Here is a 21,642-nt window from a genome sequence, read left to right on the forward strand (position 1 = left end):
GAGGGGGAAGTGAGAGGGCGGTTGTGGTGGAGCTCAGCTGCCCGGCTGGGTAAAACCACCACAAAGTGTTCACAATATTTACCCTCCTTAATATGATACAAGCACTTCTGAGCATCTTTTCTAGCCATCCTGCATCAAGCACCACAAGATTTAGAATTAACTGTCATATCTGCTTTCAGTACCCTATGAATTTTACCTGCTGACAAGAAAACAACCAAGATGAAAACTTATTTTCTTACTCTTCTCCAGGAGACTAAAGCTATATTGCTCTCAGAAAGGATGGTTGTCCCATAACAGTTAAAAAGATTCGGTCCCCCTGAAAATAGTGGCAGATACTGTTTCCAAAACAGCTCCCAACTAAAGCATGAAAAGAAGTATTGCCAATGTGGCAGGGGAAAGATCCTTACGTTCCCTGTAAAAGATCACTACCTCTTTTTCTGGTTATTGCATATGATGCTCTTCACTTAAGGACAATATTTGGAGAAAAATTGACTACCTTTAATTTTATGATTCAAGTAGAACATCAAATTTCATGCTTCTGAGTTTTTTAAAGCTAGAAAAAGCATCAAGGAAATTCTTGATCCCTGAGCATCTCGCAAGGGAACAAAGCTTCTTACTGGAGCTATCTTATGCTTCCTGATTATGCTACTACTTTCTAAGCTCTGAAGAAGAAAAATCTTCACACAATTCCACAGCACAATCAAGGTAATGAGAATTAGTCTACCAATCTCCCATGTAAGAATAAGAACTTGCTATCCAGGTTAAACAATTTCTGGAGAAACAGAAACCGGTACTGTGGCATTGAAGAAATTCAGATTTCCATTGCATATTTTAAGTGCCTAACTGTATGAGTTGCCACAAAATTCACTCAGGCAGTGAAAACTTAAGGGTGTGCTTTTCACCAACAACTGCACATGGTTCTACTCCCAACTTCCAAAACCAGTATCTAGATACATTTTACATTTCTAATTACCTTTTGGTACTACTGTTGTAAAAAAATATGAAAATAATCCAGTTAGGAACAGAATGCAATTCTTCTAGCAGGGATTTGTTCTCCTCTTACATAAAACATAAGAAAACTTCCTCCACAAAAATGAATTATCCCTCTCAAGATCAAATGTTCAGAACACCCACAACATATGTTTTAACACAATGCCTGATTAGGCCATCATTTGCAGTTTAGTAGAGTTTAGTAGTAGAACAAACTTTTAAAAAAAAAATGTTCTCTCTAGTAAACTTACGGGACATCTGCCCACCAGAAACCATGAGTTTACCTTTAGTTCTACCTGTGGAAACTGATACTGGCCTGATGTGAAATAATAAGCATCTTCAGCTAGTCAAGTGTGAAGGCAGTTTAAATTATTTAAGATCATATATTTCATACCATAGTACACAACAGTCTAGAATGCTTACCTGTATGAGTTTCCTTGTTTTTTGGTATATCACTTTGCTTCTTCCAGTACTGGGTCCAGCTGAAATGAAGGGAAGATACCTGATCCCCCTTTAGCAGGAACTTTCTTCCATTACATCTGACAGAGTCAGACAATTCATGCTTGCTCTCACTGGTCAAGTTTTCATCATTTTTGCAAACAGAGAGTTCTTTCTTCCTCTCATTTTTATCTTTTGGAGTATATGCATGTGAAGACTTCTTACCTACTTTTGTATTTTTACTACGATGAGAATCATGTCTTCTCTGACACTCTTTTTCCACTGGGGGTTTATTCCACACAGGCTTCCGGGGATATCTTTTGTTTACATAATTGTAGCCTTTCTGCTCATCCCCACTACCATTCGGTGCCTCGCAGAATGCCTTTCCAACAGATGATTCTGAAGAGTCAGACTGACTCAAATCCAAAGATGGAACATTTTCAAACAGCTCTACTTTCTGTTTAGAGTTTATTCTCTTTTCTCGCTCATGTACTTGCCTTCCCTTCTCCCTGAAACCTCTTCCAGATGCATGCATCAAGTGCGTTTTCTTTGGCTTTGCTCCTCTGCTATCTGCATTAGGTACATCCCTGTCACTCTCTGAAGAGAGAAGGTCATTATATCCTCTAGGAGGTGCTCTTCTTCCATGTACCATTGCAGCATCTGAAGTTCCTGGACTTGCAGCAGTATCAGTAGTACTTTGTCTTACCTTATTTCTAGCACATGTGCTATCATTTCTTGATCTGTGCCACCTCTGGCTTTGAAAGTAGCGATTTTTTGAACTTTTAGTGGTACCAAAATATTGGTGAAAGTCTTGAGAATTCCCATACTGACTTTCAGGATTAAGAACACCACAATGCTTTGTGGAAGAGTTTTCAAAATCCGTAGCTCTTTCAGACAGACCAGAAAATGGTAAACTATTTCTACTCTGATTACTGTTAGATTCTTTCCTATCTTTATTTACCCAGTTTACATCTGTAGATTGTCTTTCTCCTGAAAGGGAATCAGGGGCATCAGGACTGAGATTCAGTGCACCTAAAAAGCAAAAAGACAAAAAATAAACACGTCTTTAAAAAAAAAAAAAAAGGTATACAGGCAAAGGCCTAAAAGTTTAATCAATTGCAAGCTAGACAGAACAACTAAAAATCAGTTTCTAGAAACTCAGGTTGAATCATACAGCATCTTGACTTCTTTAGACAAAGACTGTGATGGCCTAGAGTTAAGAACACAAAAAAAGCCTAAGATTTAGAAAAAACAAACACTTGAAGCATCACTGCATGTATAAACATGGTATACAGTGTGATAATCAGTGTTTAACATGGGCCTAAGTTTCCCCTAAGACATTTGCATACATGCACAAACCTGAAGGAAAAGAGGTCCTTTGCATACAGTTTGAGATTTTAATACGACACAGAACTTTGAATATAAATAATATTCCATCATCTAAAGAGCAGCAATAGTCAATGCTTGCATGAACTCTGATTTCACTGTTTTATACACAGGTGCATTAAGTGGCAGAGGGACTACACATGGGTAGCCTGTTTTTCTATTATGATGTAATCAAAACGAACCATGCTTCTCCTGTAGAGGTCTCTTCCTGTCATTTCTATGACTGAAGTGATAAGAAAGAGGTGCATGTTAGAAACCCCATCTAGCTCAATTCTGAAACTTATTCTCAACAAAAAAGCCCTGGAGTGAAGCGGGACCAAATGAAAGATGGTTAATACTCAAGGATCGGCTCCTCCAGACTCAAGCATGGTCCATCCCAACGAGCAGGAGGTCAGGCAGAAGTGGCCAAACTCACAAAAAGGAAGTGTACAGGGGATGGAAGCAAGGACAGGTAACCTTGGGAGAAATGCAGAGAAATCATTAGAGCATCCAGGAATGAAGTTAGGAAACCTGAAGTCCAAATGGAATTGAGTTTGGTCAGGAATGTCAAAGACAACAAGAAGGGCTTCTGTAAGCACAGAGGTGACAAAAGGAAGACTAGGGAAAATGTGGGCCCACTGCTGAACAACAAGAGGAACATCATTACACAGAACAGGGAAAAGGCTGAAGTACTGAATGCCTTCTTTGTCTTGGTCTTTCCTAGAAAGACTGGCTTTCTGGAATCCAGGCTCCTGGAGACCAGGGGGAAAGACTGCAGCAAGGAACATGTATCCTTAGGGGAAGAAGATCAGGTCAGAGCATACTTAAGCAAACTGGACATACATGCTTCCATGGTTCCTGATGGGATGCACCCACAAGCTCTGATGGACCTGATAATCACTGTAAGGCCACTCAAAAATCCTTGGTAACTCAGAAGTGCCTGAAGACTGGAGGAAAGCACATGCCCCTCCTACCTCTAAGGAGGAAGACACAGAGAACTATAGGCCAGTAAACCTCACCTAAGTTCTGGGGAAGGAACAGCTGATCATGGACTTTCCAGGCACATGAAGGACAAGAAAATCATGACGAAGAGTCACCATGAATTCATCAAGGGGAAGTCATGCTTGATCAACCTGATAAGCTTCACTGATGGCCAGATGGATGAGGGGAGAGCAGTGACTATTGTCTACCTGGACTGCAGTAAGGCCTTTGACACTGTCCCCAGTAAGATCCTTACAGACAAGCTGTTGATGTTTGGGCTAGATGGACAGGCAGTGAGGTGGGTTGAAAACTGGCTGAATGGACAGGCCCACAGGGTGGTGACCAGAGTCACAAAGTCTAGTTGGAGCACAGTAACTAGCAGTATACCTCATTACGGGCTCCAGTTGTGTTTAACATCTTCATTAATGACCTGGATGATGGGGCAGAGCGTACCCCCAGCAAGTTTGTAGATGACACAAACAGAGGGTCATGCTGCCATCCAGGGGACCTTGACAAGCTGGAGAAATGGGCTGGCAGGAACCTCATGAAGTTCAACAAGGGGAAGTTCAAAGTTCTGCACCTGGGGAAGAACCACCCATGGACCATTTTGGGGTCACCCACCTAGAAAGCAGCTTTGCAGAAAGGGACCTGGGAGGTCATGGTGGACACCAATTTGTATGTGATTCAGCAATGTGCCCTTGTGGCTAAGAAGGCTAACAGTATTTTGGGCTGCATTAGGGAAAGTACTGCCAGCAGGTTGACAGAGGTGATCCTTCCCCTCTACGAAGCACTGATGAGGCCACACCTGGAGTACTGCGTCCAGTTCTGGGCTCCTCAGGAACAGAGACACACTGGCATACCAGAGAGAGCCCAACAAAGGGCCATGAAAATGATGAACGGACTGGAGCATCTCTCCTCTGAAGGAAGGCTAAGAGAGTTGGGACTGTTCAGCCTAGAGACAAGGAGGTTCAGGAGGGATCTTATCCAAGTATATAAATCCCTGAAGGCGAGGGGGTAATAACAAGGACAGAGCCAAGCTCTTTTTAGTGGTGCACAGTGAAAGGACAAGAGGCAACAGGTCCAAAACTGAGACACAAGAGCTTCCCTCTGAACATTAGCAAACACGCCTTCACTGTGTGGGTGCTTTTTGAAAGCACCTTCCAAATAATATGCAAGTTTGAAGAAACAGATGGAAAACCATGAACCAGATATTAAAAAACACCTCAATAATATTAATAATTAAGACTTCTTTTTAAAATCATCCATGAATAGGATTCCTATTCTTACTGCCAGCTTTTACATTGTAAAAAAAAAAACATACAGCGAAGTGGTAAATTCTACTAACTAAATTGATTACTGTCCACCAAGACAAGAGACAGCAGAATACATACAAAAACACAATAAACAGTAGCTAACTGTGGCTTAGATTTCCGCTGACAGTTACATGTAAATACATAAACCTCCCAAGAGAAAGGAAACATCTACAGCTAGATTCCAGCCTGTATTTCTATGAAATAATCAAGGAAGTTTCATATTCTCAGCAAGATAAATTGAATGAAGAGCCATTAAAGGAGGAGTTTTAATAATAATCTTGAGGCATCCAGCTCAAAATTTAGCAGTTAATCAGGTGATCACTAGTTATTACATGCTTTGTTTATATACTAGCTCCCAGGAGAAGGCCAGGTTCATTTCAGGGCAGACAGATGTCATCAGTTTCAAACTGAGGCCTACAGCGAAACTCCTTCACCAACACTCATGGAAGGGCGGGGGCCAATAACACAGGAGAGTGGAAGCTGGCAACAAGGCCCAGCAGGAGGAAGTCTTCCCCCAAAGCCTGAGGTGCTCTTACAGACCTGCTTCAGCCCTCTACAGACTGAAAAGGAAAGACCTGTTGCAGAGGGAGCAGAGCTGAGTAAAGAAGATCAATCTGCTACCTGAATAACAACCAGTGCAACTAAGAAAGGTGACAGGCGATGGTAATAGGTGACTCTTCTGAGAGGTACAGAGCAATCCATCTGATGACCTGACCCGCTCTTGAGAGAAGTCCCCTGCTCACCAGGGGCTTGTATCAGGGACTGCCAAGCTTTATACAGCCTAAGGACTATTACCCACTGCTGCTGTTTCACGTGGGCACCTGTGATGCAGCCAGAAGCAGTCCGAAGATAATCGAGAGGGATTACAGAGCCCTGGGAGCAGCAGTAAAGGACTCAGGAGCACAGGGAGTCCTTTCATCCGTGCTCCTGATCAAAGGCAAGGGGACTGAAAGGGACAGTTGGATCTGGCAAATTAACAGATGCTTACAGGACTGGTGCCACAGACAGGAGTTTGGCTACTTAAACAATGGGACCGGCTTTGAGAAACCTGGTCTGCTGGGGGCTGATGGGGTCCACCTGTCAGAGCATCTTTGAAGAGCATCTTTGGTCATAAGCTTGCCAAGCTGGTGAAGATGGCTTTAAACTAAAGTTGCTGGGGAGGGGAACCTCAATTCATTCTGCTCCTCCCAGTTTGATGTTGGTGTCACCAATGCCCACCCAGAGCCTGGAGAAGGGTCACGGGTCAGCAGGGGAGCACCTGAAGAGCAGCACAAAGGAATTCCGGCCACTCCAGCAAGTCAGCTTCATTCAGGGGCCCAACTTAAATGCCTCTATGATAACGCAGTAGCACGGGGAATAAACAAGAGGAGTTACAGATGTACGCACACCTGCAGGGCTATGACCTCACTGAAATTACGGAAGTATGGTAGAACAGTTCCCATGACTGGAGTGTTGGAATAGAAGTATACAGGCTCTTTAGGAAGGACAGGCAGGGGACATGAGGAGGGGATGTCACCCTCTATGTAGACGAGCAGCTGGAACACATGGAGCCCTGCCTGGGGATGCACCCAAAACGGTGCAGTTTAGGATCCTGAGGGCAGTGAGGAGGGAGCACAGCCAGCTCACTACCCTGGACCTCAGGAGAGCAGACTTTGGCCTCTTCATGGATCTACTTGGTACAGTACCATGGGACAACACCCTGGAGGGAAGAGGAGCCCAAGAAAGCTGGTTATTATTCAAGCTAATGCACATGGAAAATAAGGAGGTGATTGGTGACAGCCAACAAATCTGGTGGCCTTCTGTGACAGGGTTACAGCATTGGTAGACAAGGGAAGAGCAACTGATGTCATGTAGCTGGACTTGTGCAAAGTATTTGACGCTGTCACACACAGTATCCCCGTCTGGACTGGAGAGACATGGATTTGATAAGTAGACCACGTGATCGATAAGGAATTGGCTGGATGGTTGCACTCAAAATGTCGTGGTCAACAGCTCAATGTCCAAGCGGAGATCAGTGGCGAGTGGTGTTCCTCAGGGGTCGGTACTGGGACCAGTGCTGTTTAACATCTTTGTCAGTGACATGGACAGAGGGATTGAGTGTACCCTCAGCAAGTTTGCCGAAGACACCAAGCTCTGTGGTGCAGTCAACAAGCTTTAAAGGGAAACAATCCACTGGATTGCAACAAATTCAGGTAGCTATCTTTTCAACGTTAGTAGAGTAAATTTTGTGAAGCCTTAGGCCACAGTAAGAGCTCCGTATCACCTGAACCTGGTATTCAGTGGTGGTTGAGGAACAGCGAGCAGCATCATGTGGGAGCCTGGGTGGTGCTGATGGGGAAGGGGGGGATGTGCCAACTAAGGATGGTGCCAGATGAGAGCCTGCCCTGGGAGATAGCTGAAGCCATCCTGCCCTGCAACAAAGAACTTCCAATCTGAAGGAACATAACATATATGCGTTGAGAACTGATTAGACTATAGTGAAGATTGTAAAGGTATGGAGGATTGTACGGGAGACAAAGATTGTACAGGTGTAAGAAGCCAGGGAAAGTTTTGAGTGGGGTCCCTCCTTGCAGGAGCGCAGCTCGAGCTGATATATGGGTATTATTAAGTTTTCACTGAATAAAATAAGACTTCACTCTTTGAGTGAATTTTGGATGCCAGAGGAAAATCATTCTAGTACGGGAAACAACAGGTTCCCCTAACATGCTGGAGAGAACAGATGCCATCCAGAGGGACCTAGACAGGCTTGACAGGTGAGCCCATGTGAACCTCCTGCAATTCAACAAGGTCAAGTGCAAGGGCCTGCACCTGGGTTAGAGCAACCCCAAACGCAAATACAAGCTGGATGGAGAATAAATTGAGAGCAGACCTGAGAAGGATTTCAGGCTGTTGGTGATGAGGAGCTCAACACGAACCAGCAATGTGCACTTGCAGCCCAGAAAGCCAACCGCATCCTGGGCTGCATCAAAAGAAGCGTGGCCAGCAGGTCGAGGGAGGCAATTCTCCTTTTCTACTCTGTTCTTGGGAGACCCCACCTAGAGTACTGCATTCATCTCTGGGGCCCCCAACACAAGAAAGACATGGACCTATCAGAGCAAGTCCAGAGGAGGGCCACAAAGATGATCAATGGGCTGGAGCACCTCCACTATAAAGACAGGCTGAAGGAGTTGGGCTTGTTCAGCCTGGAGAAGAGATGGCGCCGAGGAGACCTTACAGCAGTCTTCCAGTACTTAAAGGGGGCCTACAGAAAAGCCAGAGAGGGACTCTTTGACAGGGAGTGTAGTTATAGGACAAAGAATAACGGCTTTGAACTAAAGCAGGTCAGATTTTGATTAGATTTTAGAAATAAATTCTTTACTCAGAGGGTGGTGAGGCACTGGAACAGGTTGCACAGAGAACCTGTTGATGCCCCATCCCTGGAAGTATTTAAGGCCAGGCTGGATGGGGCTGTGAGCAACCTGGTCTAGTGGGAGGTGTCCCTGTCTATGGCGGGGGGGTTATAACCAGATGATCTTTCAGGTCTCTTCTGACCCAAACCATTTTATGATTCTGTGACTCAAAGCAATTCAAATTCTGAAAGGTTATTTCTGAAGATAAATAACAGTACAGTGTGTACAGTCTATTTGTGCCAACACCGCATATATCCAGATACAAAATAGTCCAATCAGCTGAACACAAAGCACACACAACAAGGAAGACACTCTCTGCAGATCTTATAGTACCTGTATTACACTGTACCAGAAAAAAAAAAAAGGTACATTATGGAAATCTGAACCTTTTTGATAGCTTTGGAAGCATTAAACATCTTCCTCACAGAACAGGCTCAATCTTTTCTGTCTTCTCTGGGCATTTTATATAACTGTATTCAACTACATTATGCTATAATTTTCACAGACAACACAGATTTGCAAAAGACTGGATCTATTTCTCAACAGGAATGACATTGTTTCAAGCTTAAAGAACCATGCAGTGGGACCCACTTTCATGCAAAACAAAATGCCCATCCAAAACTTACTGTTTATTCCAACTGTGACAGCTCATCTAATAAAAGATGTGTTCCCTTCCCACAACTCTTTCCAGAAATTAAAGAAAGAATGACACACAAAAGCATCACTATCATAGAATCACTGAATGGTTGAGTTTGGAAAGGAACTCTTCAGATCATCTATAGCCCAAACACCCTGCTTGAGCTGTGTCCAGTCAGGTTCGAAACATCTCTACGGCCAGAGACTCCACAACCTCTCTGCAACCTGTTCTAGACCACCCTCATGATAAAAAGACTTCTTGTGTTCAGACAGAATTTCATGTACTTTAACATTTACTTTTCACTCAATACCACTGAGAAGAGCCTGGATCCATATTCTTTACTCACTCTCCCCCGAGCCTTCTCTTCTCCAGGCCACACAGTCCCAGCTCTCTCAGCCTCTCCCCTTATGAGGGATGCTCCCACACCTTAATCATCTTCATAGCCCTTTGCTGGACTTTATCCACTAACGGAAATCTTCCTTGTACTGGGGAGCCCAAAATTGGACACAGTACTCCAGATGCAGCTTCACCAGTGCTGACTGCAGAGGAAGGATCTCCTCCCTTGACCATCTGGCAACATTCTTCTAAATGCAGTCTGCGTTACTGTTGGCCTTCTTTGGAAGAAGGGTTCGTTTCTGGCTTATGGTCAACTTGTAATCCATGAAGGACCCCAAGGTCCCTCTCTGCAGAGCTGCCTGCCAGCCAGTTGGCCCCCAAAGCATATTAGTGCATATTACTATGCTCTTCTCTCTTTATGTTATTGTCCAAATTCAATGCAACTACATTTAGAACAAAATATTAAGTTTTGGCTGGCCCACTTGAAGAAGACAGAGGAAAAATATATAAGTAGGGAGAAGAACTACAACTTCACCATAAGTAGCTTAAGTCTAAGGGAAGTATCTACTACAGAATGACTTTTGCATAACGACTAAATGCATTATGAGTTTTCACTTTCCTGTTCACCCTTACAGTATGCTTTATAGCATCTCCTTGATACCTTCATTTTAATGACTTGCTGTATGAGGAAACAGAACCCACTTGTCATCAAAAATGCAAAAAAGCAAAACTACATTTAACAGCAATTGCAGCAACTGATGGGGAAAAATCTGTAATGTCTATTAAATACAATTATAACCTTTCATTTGGGATGTCTCTTCTAGGTGCACAAGGCTGGAAACCGGAAAGGTATACCAACATGCTTAATCACTCCACAACTGTCTTGTTTATTATATTCTTCCCCTGGATCTCAATAACCATTCAGTATTATCAAAATATCCTGTTCAGGTTGCACATGTGCCATGACCTAAAACAGCCATTCTTTGACCTCAACTGCTTCCCCTGGTATAACCTGAGACCAGAAATATTTTTTACATTTAAGCTCTCAAAATCAGGCTGTCTATAAAGTTCTGCAGTGGGTTTACATGGCAAGGTTTTGGTAGCAGGGGGCTATAGCGGTGGCTTCTGTGAGAACAATCTAGAAGCTGCCCCATGTTAGATAATGGACCCGGCGCTGGTCAGAGCCGTACCAATAAGTGATGTTGTTTGCGCCTCTGTGAGAACATATTTAAGACAGGGAAAAAAAAATGCTGCAGAACAGCAGCTGGGAGAGAGCGAGGAGTGAGAAACAGCCTTGCAGGCGCCAAGGTCAGTGAAGAAGAAGGGGGAGGAGGTGCTCCAGGTGCTGGAGCAGAAGTCCCCTGCAGCCTGTGGTGAGGACCATGGTGAAGCAGGCTGTCCCCCTGCAGCCCATGGAGTACCACAGTGGAGCAGGGTTCCACGCTGCAGCCCGTGGAGGAGACCACGGTGGAGCAGGTGGACCTGCACTGAAGGAGGCTGCGGCCTGTGGGAGACCCCCGCCATAGCAGGCCCCGGGCCGGAGCTGCAGCCCGTGGAGAGGAGCCCACGCAGGAGCAGGGGTCTGGGGGGAGCTGCTGCCTGTGGGGGACCCGTGCTGGAGCAGTTTGCTCCTGGGGGATGGACCCCGTGGTACGGAGCCGTGTGGGAGCAGTTCTTGAAGAGCTGCTGCCTGTGGGCAGCCCCCGCAGGCTCAGTTCGGGAAGGACGGCATCCCGTGGGAGGGACCCCACGTGGAGCAGGGGCAGAGAGTGACCGTGAAGGAGCAGCAGAGACCAAGTGCTACACACTGACTGCAGCCCACACTCCCCTGCGCTGCTCGGGGGGAGGAGGTGGAAGAGGGTGGATGGGGGGTAGGCATTTTTGGTTTCTTTCGTCTCTCACTTTTCTGGCTTGTTAGTTATAGGCATTAAATCATACTATCTCCCTACTCTGAGTCTGTTTTGCCCGTCACGATAATTGCCATCTCCCTGTCCTTATCTCAACCCTTGAGGCCTTTTCATCGTATTTTCTTCCCCTTTCCCTTTGAGGAGGGGGAGTGAGAGAGCAGCAGAGATGGAGCTTGGCTGCCTACCTGAGTAAAACCACCACAATTTCCTAGACAAAAGCTATTTCACATCTTAATATCACACAAACACAAATCCAGAATTACCTAAGAGATGAGTCTCAATGACACAATACGTATTACCATGGCAAGGAACAAACTCCAGAACTTAATGCCATGTGACAATACCCGGGTTAGCTTATGTATTTTAAAGCAAATGTAGAAGCAGTGAACAGCCCAGACTAATTTACCATTTTTAGTAACACAGTTTAGTTCAATATAATTATTTAAGGCTCTTTATTCCAATGCATATGCACTGCAAAAAAGGTTTCAGCACCTGAGCTAACTCACAACCTGACAGCACAGAGATGAACAGACAAGCTGCCTGCAGTAGCTTCTTTTTACTAGTCTGAAACTATCAGACTACTCTGAACGTGTCACAGGCTATTCTACTTCCCACATCAAGGCCATCAAAAATGAACTCAAATGACTTTTCCCTCTTCACTCACTGCCTGGGTGCTAAGAAGAGAGGAGAAGATGGTATTAATGGTATAGGCTAATGATATCCTTAGTCTGAATTAAGTACAGATTCATATTTTCTTCTTTACCCTCTGCCATGAAAGTCCAGGACACTCTACCTGGCAGAAATTTAACAACCTTATTAACAATGAAAATAGTTAGGTCATCAAGTGAGCCCAAAGTTATACCGATTACCTGAAAAGTCTACCCAGACTGAAAGAAGAGGAATAGACACAATGAAAGCACTAAATATCATGAATGACTCAGGGCATGCATTATTTCTAGTTACGTGCCCAAGACACAACTCAGCAGGAGTTATTCTACAGCTAAGTGCCCAATAACACACTATAAGTCATTAAAGGTGAGGCTGGAATATGTCATGAAAGGTTGCTCCTCCTCCTTGTCAGCAACCACACACAGTGAAGTTAATTTGATCCTGCACCTTAAAAACCATCATGGGGGGGAAAAAATAACAAATGAACTTGTTTCTTCCACTTGTGGTGCTCAGTCCCATTCCAGGCTCAGTACCTAAGCTCCTCTTGGCTGGATGGCTCTTAGCGCGTGGGAGGACCGTGGGACGTTGGAGGGGGGTCAGGGAGCACTCAGTAACATGCACCTGAGATGTTCGCTCCCAAACCCCTACAAGACCCCATGAAATGCCTTAAATATCACAGCCCTACGAGCTCCTGTGTGACCGGGGCAGGTCACTCGGGGAAGGGGGAGACGTGGGCAGGCGAAGATGGCGGTGGTCAGAGAAGCAGTAAGTTTTCCAGGGACCAGACATCTCCATGACTTTTTTTATATCCTTTTCCCGTCCCCGTTTTCCCGTCACGTCGCTGAAACTCGCACCCTTTCCCCCCACCCGAAGCCCTCCTGGCGCGCCCTGCGGCACCGCCGGCTCCGCGAAGTTGCGGCGCGCGAGGGCGGCGGGTACAACAGGTGGTGCCGCAGCCACAACGGCCACAACGGCCCCGGCCCTGCCCTCGCCCTGAGGGGCTCCAGCCGCTGCCCCCTCCCTCGCTCCCAGCCTCCCTGACCGGCCCCCGGGCGCGGCGGCCGCACTCACCTGCGCCCAGCCTCGCTTCCGCCATGCCGCCGCTCCCCCCCCGCCCCCGCCCCGGGACCCCGCGTCCCGGCCGCCGCGCAGGCGCAGTGGCCCCTCCGAGCCCCTCCCCGCCGAGTGCGGCTCGGCGCGCGCAGGCGCAGCTGGGCTGCCCCAGCGAGGGAGGGAGCCGGGGCGGGGGGGGGCGGGGCCGGGGGCGCGAGGGCGGGCGTCAGCCCTCAGCTGGGGCCGCGGGGCCTGGGAGGGGAGGGGAGGGGAAGGGAAAGGGAAAGGGAAAGGGAAAGGGAAAGGGAAAGGGAAAAGGAAAGGGAAAGGGAAGGGAAGGGAAGGGAAGGGAAGGGAAGGGAAGGGAAGGGAAGGGAAGGGAAGGGAAGGGAAGGGAAGGTAACAGTGACAAAGAAGTGTCAGCGCTGGCAGTAAGTTGGCCGCTCGCTTGGCAATAAATGTGCCATCCGTGTCTTTGCCATGCAGTGGGCTCACTGCACTGGTTGCCTTTCGGAGCCTCGGTTAACTTCAGCTTCTGCTGGGAAGCCCACACAAGGCTTCCCATAATGCAGTCAGTGCTGCAGACAAATCTTGTCATGCTCCAGCTACAAATACTCCACAGAACTGCATGCTTTGTCATAATGCGGCTCTCAGCACCAATGTTGAACCATTGTATGATTCACACTTCCCTGCAGAGGTTTAGTGCCATGGTTACAGTACATCTACAGAACAGTTCTATACTTTTGCCATTGCGGTGTAGCTCCAGAGTCCTTACAGAGCTGTCTTTTTAAACACTGCTGAGTAACTTCACAGTACCATAGCAACTGCAGCTCTGAAGAACAGCACCTCTGAGGAACATGACTGCACACAGGCTCTGCATTCTGCCCTCCACACCCTCATCGGTTCTCAGATCAAGGTTCAATTTGCAACACAGTTCTTCCCCTCCTAGTCGGTCAAGTTCATGGCTTGAAACACCTTAAAGAAACCATGGGCCTTTTGCAGAAACTCTAGCTGCTGAAATGCACGCCAGACTCCTGACACTGCTGCCAAGGAAGTTTGCAAACCAGTACAGCAACAGCCTTATGAATGTGCTATGTGCTTTGCCATGGATTATGAGTACATATGAAGTGCATTGCTGTATGTAAAATTTTTTCTCATCTGAGTTAGGAATACAAGTATGTGGTAGCAGCAGAGCTAATGCATCCTCTCACAGGTGATGCGTGGTTTTCCTGCTGCTGACAAGATATTTGCAGTAGTCCTCTGGTTCCCATATTCTTTGTCACTACTGTAGAGACATGACCATAACACTCACATAGAACTGCTACAGATTTGTAACATTTCTTTACATGAATACCACAGCACTACCACTCCAGTATCCACACTCTTTTTTGCTATCACCAAAAAAATGCAGTTGTCGTATGGAAAGCACTATAGGAATTTGCACCTATATGTGCTGCTGCAAAAATGCCAGTTATTGGGTCTATACAGAGTTGTTGTGGATGAAATTTTTACACAGGTTTGATTTAGCAGCAATTTAAGATTTATTAATACCTTTACGGTAAATCACAAACTAGATTGTATGATTTTTTTTTCCTTAGCAGCACTTAATCATCAGTTAATCATTAGCCTACTTAATGCAATAATTCAGTCATGTTTGCTAAAATCAGAATAGTGACGTAGTTAAAGATTCGTAAATGGCAAGGTTCGCACAAGACTTATGGCAAGGTATTGAGGATTTCTATACAGAAGGGTATTGGGGATTTATATGCTTGTCCATTTTCCCTTTATATCTGAACAGTTCTTTGTTGTTGTTGTTGTTTTCCCCTTTCTTCTCTAAAATTTGCATTGGGCCAGTTCCATCCACTCCTTATAGCCTAACATAATTGTCCAGCATTTCTGTGTAGGCATTTGATTTTATTCTCTTCTGTAGTTTGGCCAAAATAGTCTTTTTATCTTTTCCTCATCTTTTCTCCTTCAGTGCAGGGATAGGAGCAAGGATCTCCCCACTAAAGCTTACTCCCTCCCTTAAAACATATATATTTTTTTCTACTTCATCCTCCTTGAATATTTCTCTTCCCTTCCCTGCACCATTTACTACTCATTTCTTTTCTCAGTGGCTGCCTTTTTCCATCTGACCAGTATGACTGTCAGTCATAGGACATGCTGCTCCATGTGGTATGTAGAGCTGGGAGCTGAGAGTCAGCAAATTCCACAATACTCAAACAAGAAGAACAGAGCAGTTCCAATAACGCTTCAGGTTCAATAACAATTCAAGCAACAGTCCAGGTTGTCCAGCAAGCCTGTAGGGACAGGACAGCCCAAACCAGAAATCAAGACAGTGAGTGACAACGTAGGTACAAGCATACCTCCAACATAGGTCAGGCAGACACTAAAGGTGAGAGCGTGGATTTTAAAGCAGCTCAGGAGAGAAGGAATGGAGACAGCTTTTAAGGATTCTCAAGGCCTGATGGTTACTTTTATAAGTTAGTGTTGAACCCATAGAGCCAACTGATAAATATCGTGCACAAACCTGGTTCCTCCATCTCAAAAAGTTTAGAGAAAAATGGGGAAAGGTTCATGAAAGGGCAATAAGAAAGGGGATCAAAAGCATGCAATGACTTCTGTACAAAGAATGACTTACATAAACCTTCTGGAAAACAATTTGTTTAGGAGAGTGGGAGGTGGAATATGATAGAGGTCTGTAACTTGTAGAGGGAGGAATCAGATAAGGACCGACCCTACCATCCTTTGACAGCTGATAGCAAATAAAAGATTGTTTTCAGTACTGTAGGCCAAGTAGCATTGAATGAAAGTAAAATGTCAAGATAAAGCTGGACTTGACCTCACAAGTATGGTTGCTTTGATGGTCCAAAGAAGTTAGAAGATGAAAGAAAACACACTGGTGGGGCACTCACATGATATTAGCAATAGAATGGTCACTTTGGAAGATCTGAGTGTGCACCCACAATGTGCCACACAGAAAAGTTAGGGCCATGGGTGCATCGATATACCTTACTTTCCCTGAAGAACCTCACCTTAGCCAGTGTTATACTGATTTACGAAAAGGGCATGAGAGAAGACCCAGGAAACTACAGACCTGTTTGTCTAACTTCAGTACCTAGAAAAGTTATGGAGAAGATTACCCTGGGTGCTACTGAAAGGCAATTAAAGAACAAAGTTATTATCAGACACAGTCAGCATGGGTTCTTTGTTAGTGATTTGATATCCTTCTATGATAAGGTCATTTACATGGTAGATGAAGGGAAGGCAGCGGATGTAATCTTTCTGAATTTTAGTAAGGCCTTTGATACAGTCCCTCACAGTATCCTCTGGACAACTATCCAATTGTGACATAAAACAGGTTCACGCTACTCTGGGTAATGAACTGGCTGAATGGTAGAGCTCAAAGTTTGTAGTGAGTGGGGCTACATCTGGCTGGCAGCCAGTCACTAGCAGTGTTCCTCAGGGCTCAATTCTAGGGCCAGTTCTGTTAAGCATTTTTATCAGTGATCTGGATGCAGGAGTTGGATGCACCTTTAGCGTATTAGCTAATGATACTAAACTGGGAGATGCTTTTAACTCCCTGGAGGGACAAGAGGCCTTGCAGAGGGATCTGGATACACTGGAACATTGGACAATCAGCAACGGCTTTGACATTCAACAAAGGTAAATGTTGGGTGCTGCACCAGTGACTGAACTCTCACTCCTTTGTATGTCACATTCATGAGTGTTTGAAGAATAGTTTCTTTGTAAGACAACTGAAGAGATATGAACTGGACAGCTGGACTACAAGGGGAGTAAAAAAAAACACCTATCTGTCAAACGAAGCATTAATGGTGAACAGCTCATAGTATAGCTGGCAGCCTAAATAAACAGTATTTTTTTAGTGTCAACACTGGTGCTGACACTGTTTAATGTATTCACCCATGACCTGGAAAACGGAACAGAAAGACCTTGAGTAAGTTTGCATGACACAAAATTGTGCTCAGAGGCAGGCCTGTCATTCAGATTGGCTTTGGTAAGTTGGATGAATGGGCCATCTCTTCTCAGAGATGCACAGCTAAACAAGCAACAGACTCAAGCTGAAAGAACAAAAATTCTTTCTGGAGAGAAATAAAAAAAAAAATATTTACTGTTAGAACAGTGAAGCAAATTGACCAGACAGACTATAGATTCTCCATCCTTGGAAATTTTCAAAAAACAGTTTGGTAGGGCCTTGAATATCGAGCATGTAATTGAACACAGTTTGTGCAGATTGGACTACAAATGTCCAGAAGCCTCTTGCAAGCTTTTTTTTTTTTCCCATGATACTATAATATTATTTATAATAATGTAATAATAATAATATCCTTGCCTGCTAATGTCTAAATTAAAAAGCTGTTTCAAGTCTGTCCTAAATGAGCTGTTTCCTTACCATTGTTGTACCCCAGGGCACTGGGGATAGGGATTTTCCTTAGGCAAGTAAAAGTGAAGTAACAACTCAATAGATTACACTTCCACCCAGAAGTTTGTCTCTTTAGTGAGAAGAAAAGAATTCTATCTGCCTCTGTTTCTGTTCTGGAGATCTGAAGTACTTTAGAGACCTTGTACATTAGACTGCTCAGAATTATCCGTGGGGGAATAAACACGAGTATCTGAAATCACCAAGAGCAACTGAAACAAGATTCCATTGAATGACTGCACAGAAATTCTGCATATTAAGTCCCTCTGCATATCATGAAAGCTGGGATAGGTGGACTTGGCACGTATCCATGGAGTAATATTATTAATTTAATTTAATTTTTTTTTTTGACATCAGATAAGACATTTAGATATCAGTAAAGCATTTGAAAGAGTTTAATGTAGTGAAAAATACAATGAAAACTTCTAACGTACCTGTTGTGAGATCAATTGAAAAGATAAGAAAGAATATTGGAATGATTATTAATGAGTTACATAAATGAAGTTCCTTGGCCTGATATCCCTCTCACTTGTTTTCCTTCCCTTTAACCAGAACCTCACATTACTAGAGTTCTTGTATCAATATTAAGAAATGCTTTAAGCATCAAAATACTGTGGTTTCTTAAATGCATACTGTTATTACTCAGGCACCCTAACAAATCTCTTAAAATTTGTTCAGAGAAAGTGTAGATTTGAACATCTTCCAGATACTTCCCTTACCTCTTTTTAAAAGAAAATGACTGAAAACTTGATAAACTTTTAATGTCCCTTTTCAGCTATTCGGAATATATTTTTCTGAAGTAATCTGTGGTGCTCTTTATTCCACTCCTCATTACATAAAGGTCTTAAAACAAACCTGTATATGAAATGCAAATCCTTCAGAAAGCTCTTAGTGCAGTTTAGCGCAGGAGGTATTTTTACGTGCTTTAAAAACCTGTAAACCTCCTTTACCTTAGTGCAGGAGGTATCTTTTTTTATAATTTACTGATAGCAACTCAAGGGGCTTTCATAGTATTAACACCCTAGAGAAACTTTCATAGAATTAACATCCTAGAGAAAGTATGTTGGAGAAACACTTCCCACAAACATAAGATTTTTAGTCTATTAAAAATAAACAACAAAAATTGAAGCAAAGCAAGATTTGCTTATTGAAACTTTCTAACGCAAAGCTTAGTCTTGCTTCTAACAATGACAATCTTAATGATACCAGAGAATACCATTTTAATATGAAAAGCTAGTTACAAGAAAGCCTTATAGTTAAATAAATTGTTTTCTACTGGCCTAGAGATAATTATATTTGTGTATTTCATAAAAAATGAATATATTGCTGGTGATAAATATACTTCAGTAATCGGAAAGCAATATTCTATTTGATGATAGATAACTCTTCAAACCAGCAGAGAAAAATTTCTCTATGAATTTGACAGATTTTTAAGTTAAGGATAAGGCAGGGAAGGTTTAATTTTTTGAAAACAAAATTCTGTATCAGCTGTGCTAAAATATGCAGCAGGATATGTTGCTGTTGTGTTATGTCACATCACGTACACAACACCTAGTGATACCGAATACCTAACTGCAATCCCTGAGTCTGTTTTCCTTAGGTATGTTTCAGATTTCTTAATATGTGGCTTTCTAGCATGTGTTCAAATATCTGTGTACTATGCAGAATTTTTTCTTTCATCTGTATTGTTTGGATATGTATCAATAAAAAGTGAGCCACCATTTTTTGTTGTTGTTGTCGTTTTTTAATCTTACACTTAAAAAAAACAGTATGAACTTTAAAAAGAGTTTGTGAGCAGCTTATCCCAGTCTTGTTGTCTTGGTTATATGTCAAAGGCAAACACAGGAGGAAGAAAAATATATATTGAAAATTTACATTTTAATGTATTATTACACTGAAAACGTAACAAAGGCGTCAACCTCATTTTTCCCTAAATTGTTTTCCAACTTGGTTAATGTCACAGATTTTTAGAATCATAGAATATCCCGAGTTAGAAGGGACACACAAAGATCATCGAGTCTAACTCCTGGCCCTACACAGGTCTACACAAAAATTCAGACCATATGACTAAGAGCATAGTCCAAACACTTCTTAAACTCCAACAGGCGTGGTGCCATGACTACGTCCCTGGGGAGCCTGTTCCAGTGCGCAACAACCCTCTTGGTGAAGAACCTCTTCCTGATATCCAGCCTGAACCTCCCCTGTCGCAGCTTGACGCCATTCCCTCGGGTCCTATTGCTGGTCACTAAAGAGAAGAGATCGGTGCCTGCCCCTCCACTCCCCCTCTCGAGGAAGCTGTAGACCACAATGAGGTCTCCCCTCAGCCTCCTCTTTTCCAGACTGAACAGGCCAAGTGACCTCAGCCGCTCCTCGTACGTCTTCCTCTCTAGGCCCTTCACCATCTTTGTAGCCCTTCTCTGGACACTCTCCAACACTTTTACATCTTTTTTTTTACTGTGGTGCCCAGAACTGCACACAGTACTCGAGGTGAGGCTGCACCAGTGCAGAGTAGAGCAGGACAATCACTTTGCTTGACCGACTAGCAATGCCGTGCTCGATGCATATGGTTGGCCCTCCTGGCTGCCAGGGCACACCGCTGGCTCATAGTCAGCTTGCTATCAACCAAAACTCCCAGAACCTTCTCTGTGGGGCTGCTCTCCAGCCTCTCCTTGCCCAGTCTGTATGTGCAGCCCGGGCTGCCCTGTCCCACGTGCAGGACCCGGCACTTGCTCTTGTTAAACTTCATGTGGTTGGTGATTGCCCAGCTCTCCGATCTGTCCAGATCTCTCTGCAAGGCCTTTCCACCCTCAACAGAGTCAACAACCCCTCCCAGCTTAGGATCATCAGCAAATTTGCTCAGAACACCTCCTAGTCCTGCATCCAAATTGTTTATAAAAGCATTGAAAAGAACCAGTCCTGAAATGGAGCCCTGGGGGACCCCACTGCTTACTGGCCACACGCCTGATGCAGCCCTACTTACCATAATTCTTTGAGCCCTACTTGTCAGCCAATTGTTCACCTACTGTATGATGTTTTTATCTAGCTGTATGCTGGACATTTTTAATGGGATTGTGAATATGGTTTGCTGATCTTGTTCTCTAAGACGACTTTTTGAAAAAATCCTTTATATAATAAACATGAAGTTGAGGAATCACAGACAAGACAGCTGGAGGTGCTCAAAAAGTGCACACCCTAAAAATATCCATTTGTGCTTCCTAGCTTCTTTCCTCATCTGTTAGAACTACACTGTCATCTTTCCTCTGTGACTGCTTTCTGCAGGGCTGAGTTTTTGGGACCCTAGCTAGCACACCTGAGCACATCACTTCAGGTTTCTAGGCCTGTCTAATAAGCATCTTCCACCACTGAGGCACCAGTATATTCATGAACCAGTGTATTAGCTCCTTTTCTAAATTGTTGCAAGATCCATCTATGCCATATAAAACATGGAGCTTTCTAGGCAAACACTGGCAAATAGAAAAATACTTTCAGTAGAAAAAGAATACCTTCATGGTTTAAAAAATTATGAATGTGTAAATCTCAATCCTACATGAACAGCTGTCCCAGCTAACGATTCCCAGAAACCACATTCTGATTTTTCAGACTTGGGGAAAATATCAAATTTTAATGTCCAAGCCAAAACTGCAACGAGGGATAAAAGAAGCGTTATATGGAAACACAGGATATTTAAGGGAGGTAGTGGGAGTTAAAACTAAGTATCAACTAAGATATCTGAACATTTATGAAAGGAAGAGGTCCTCTTTATTCAACTTGGAGGTGGTAAAAAAGGGCATTGTGGGTGGGTTTTTCGTTTGTTTGCTGTTGCTTTTTTTTCTCCAAAGGTTTTGGTGGTGCCCCAGCTAGCTCCCGCTCCCTGCGAGGGGAGGCTGAGGCACCGCGGCCGCCGCTGCCCGGCCCTCCCCGCCCAACCCTCCCGGAGAGCTGTGAGGAGCCGGGAGGCCACGAGTGGGCGCCGCGGGCGGCGGGGCGAGGTCCCGGGCGGCCGGCGGCGCTAGGAGTTGCGGCTCACCGCCCGCCCCGCCGGGAGCGCACGGCTCGGGGAGACGCAAAATGGCGGCGCGGCCGCGACCGCCGGAGGCAGGCACCAGGCACGGGGCTGAGGCGG

At 44.4% G+C, this 21,642-nt stretch overlaps 2 protein-coding genes across 4 annotated transcripts in view; one reads left to right on the plus strand and one right to left on the minus strand.

The window, feature by feature from the left end:
• The window catches only part of NFX1 (nuclear transcription factor, X-box binding 1), a 61,734-nt gene extending 48,485 nt beyond the window's left edge, over positions 1–13,249 (minus strand). For all 3 annotated transcript variants that reach the window (XM_066992122.1, XM_066992121.1, XM_066992123.1), the window contains exons 1-2: positions 13,097–13,249; positions 1,414–2,460 (exon numbers count right to left, since the gene is read on the minus strand). In XM_066992122.1, coding sequence (XP_066848223.1) covers positions 1,414–2,460; positions 13,097–13,121 — 1,072 coding nt within the window. In that variant the 5' untranslated portion in view covers positions 13,122–13,249. The remainder of the gene's footprint in view (positions 1–1,413; positions 2,461–13,096) is intronic.
• An 8,156-nt stretch (positions 13,250–21,405) lies between these two features.
• Positions 21,406–21,642, plus strand: part of ICE1 (interactor of little elongation complex ELL subunit 1) — a 42,502-nt gene continuing 42,265 nt past the window's right edge. The window contains exon 1 of the mRNA XM_066992112.1: positions 21,406–21,625. The gene's annotated coding sequence lies outside the window, so the exon portion shown is untranslated. The remainder of the gene's footprint in view (positions 21,626–21,642) is intronic.

The sequence above is a fragment of the Anser cygnoides genome, chromosome 2, assembly GCF_040182565.1.
Source record: "Anser cygnoides isolate HZ-2024a breed goose chromosome 2, Taihu_goose_T2T_genome, whole genome shotgun sequence".
Taxonomy (NCBI): Eukaryota; Metazoa; Chordata; class Aves; order Anseriformes; family Anatidae; genus Anser; species Anser cygnoides.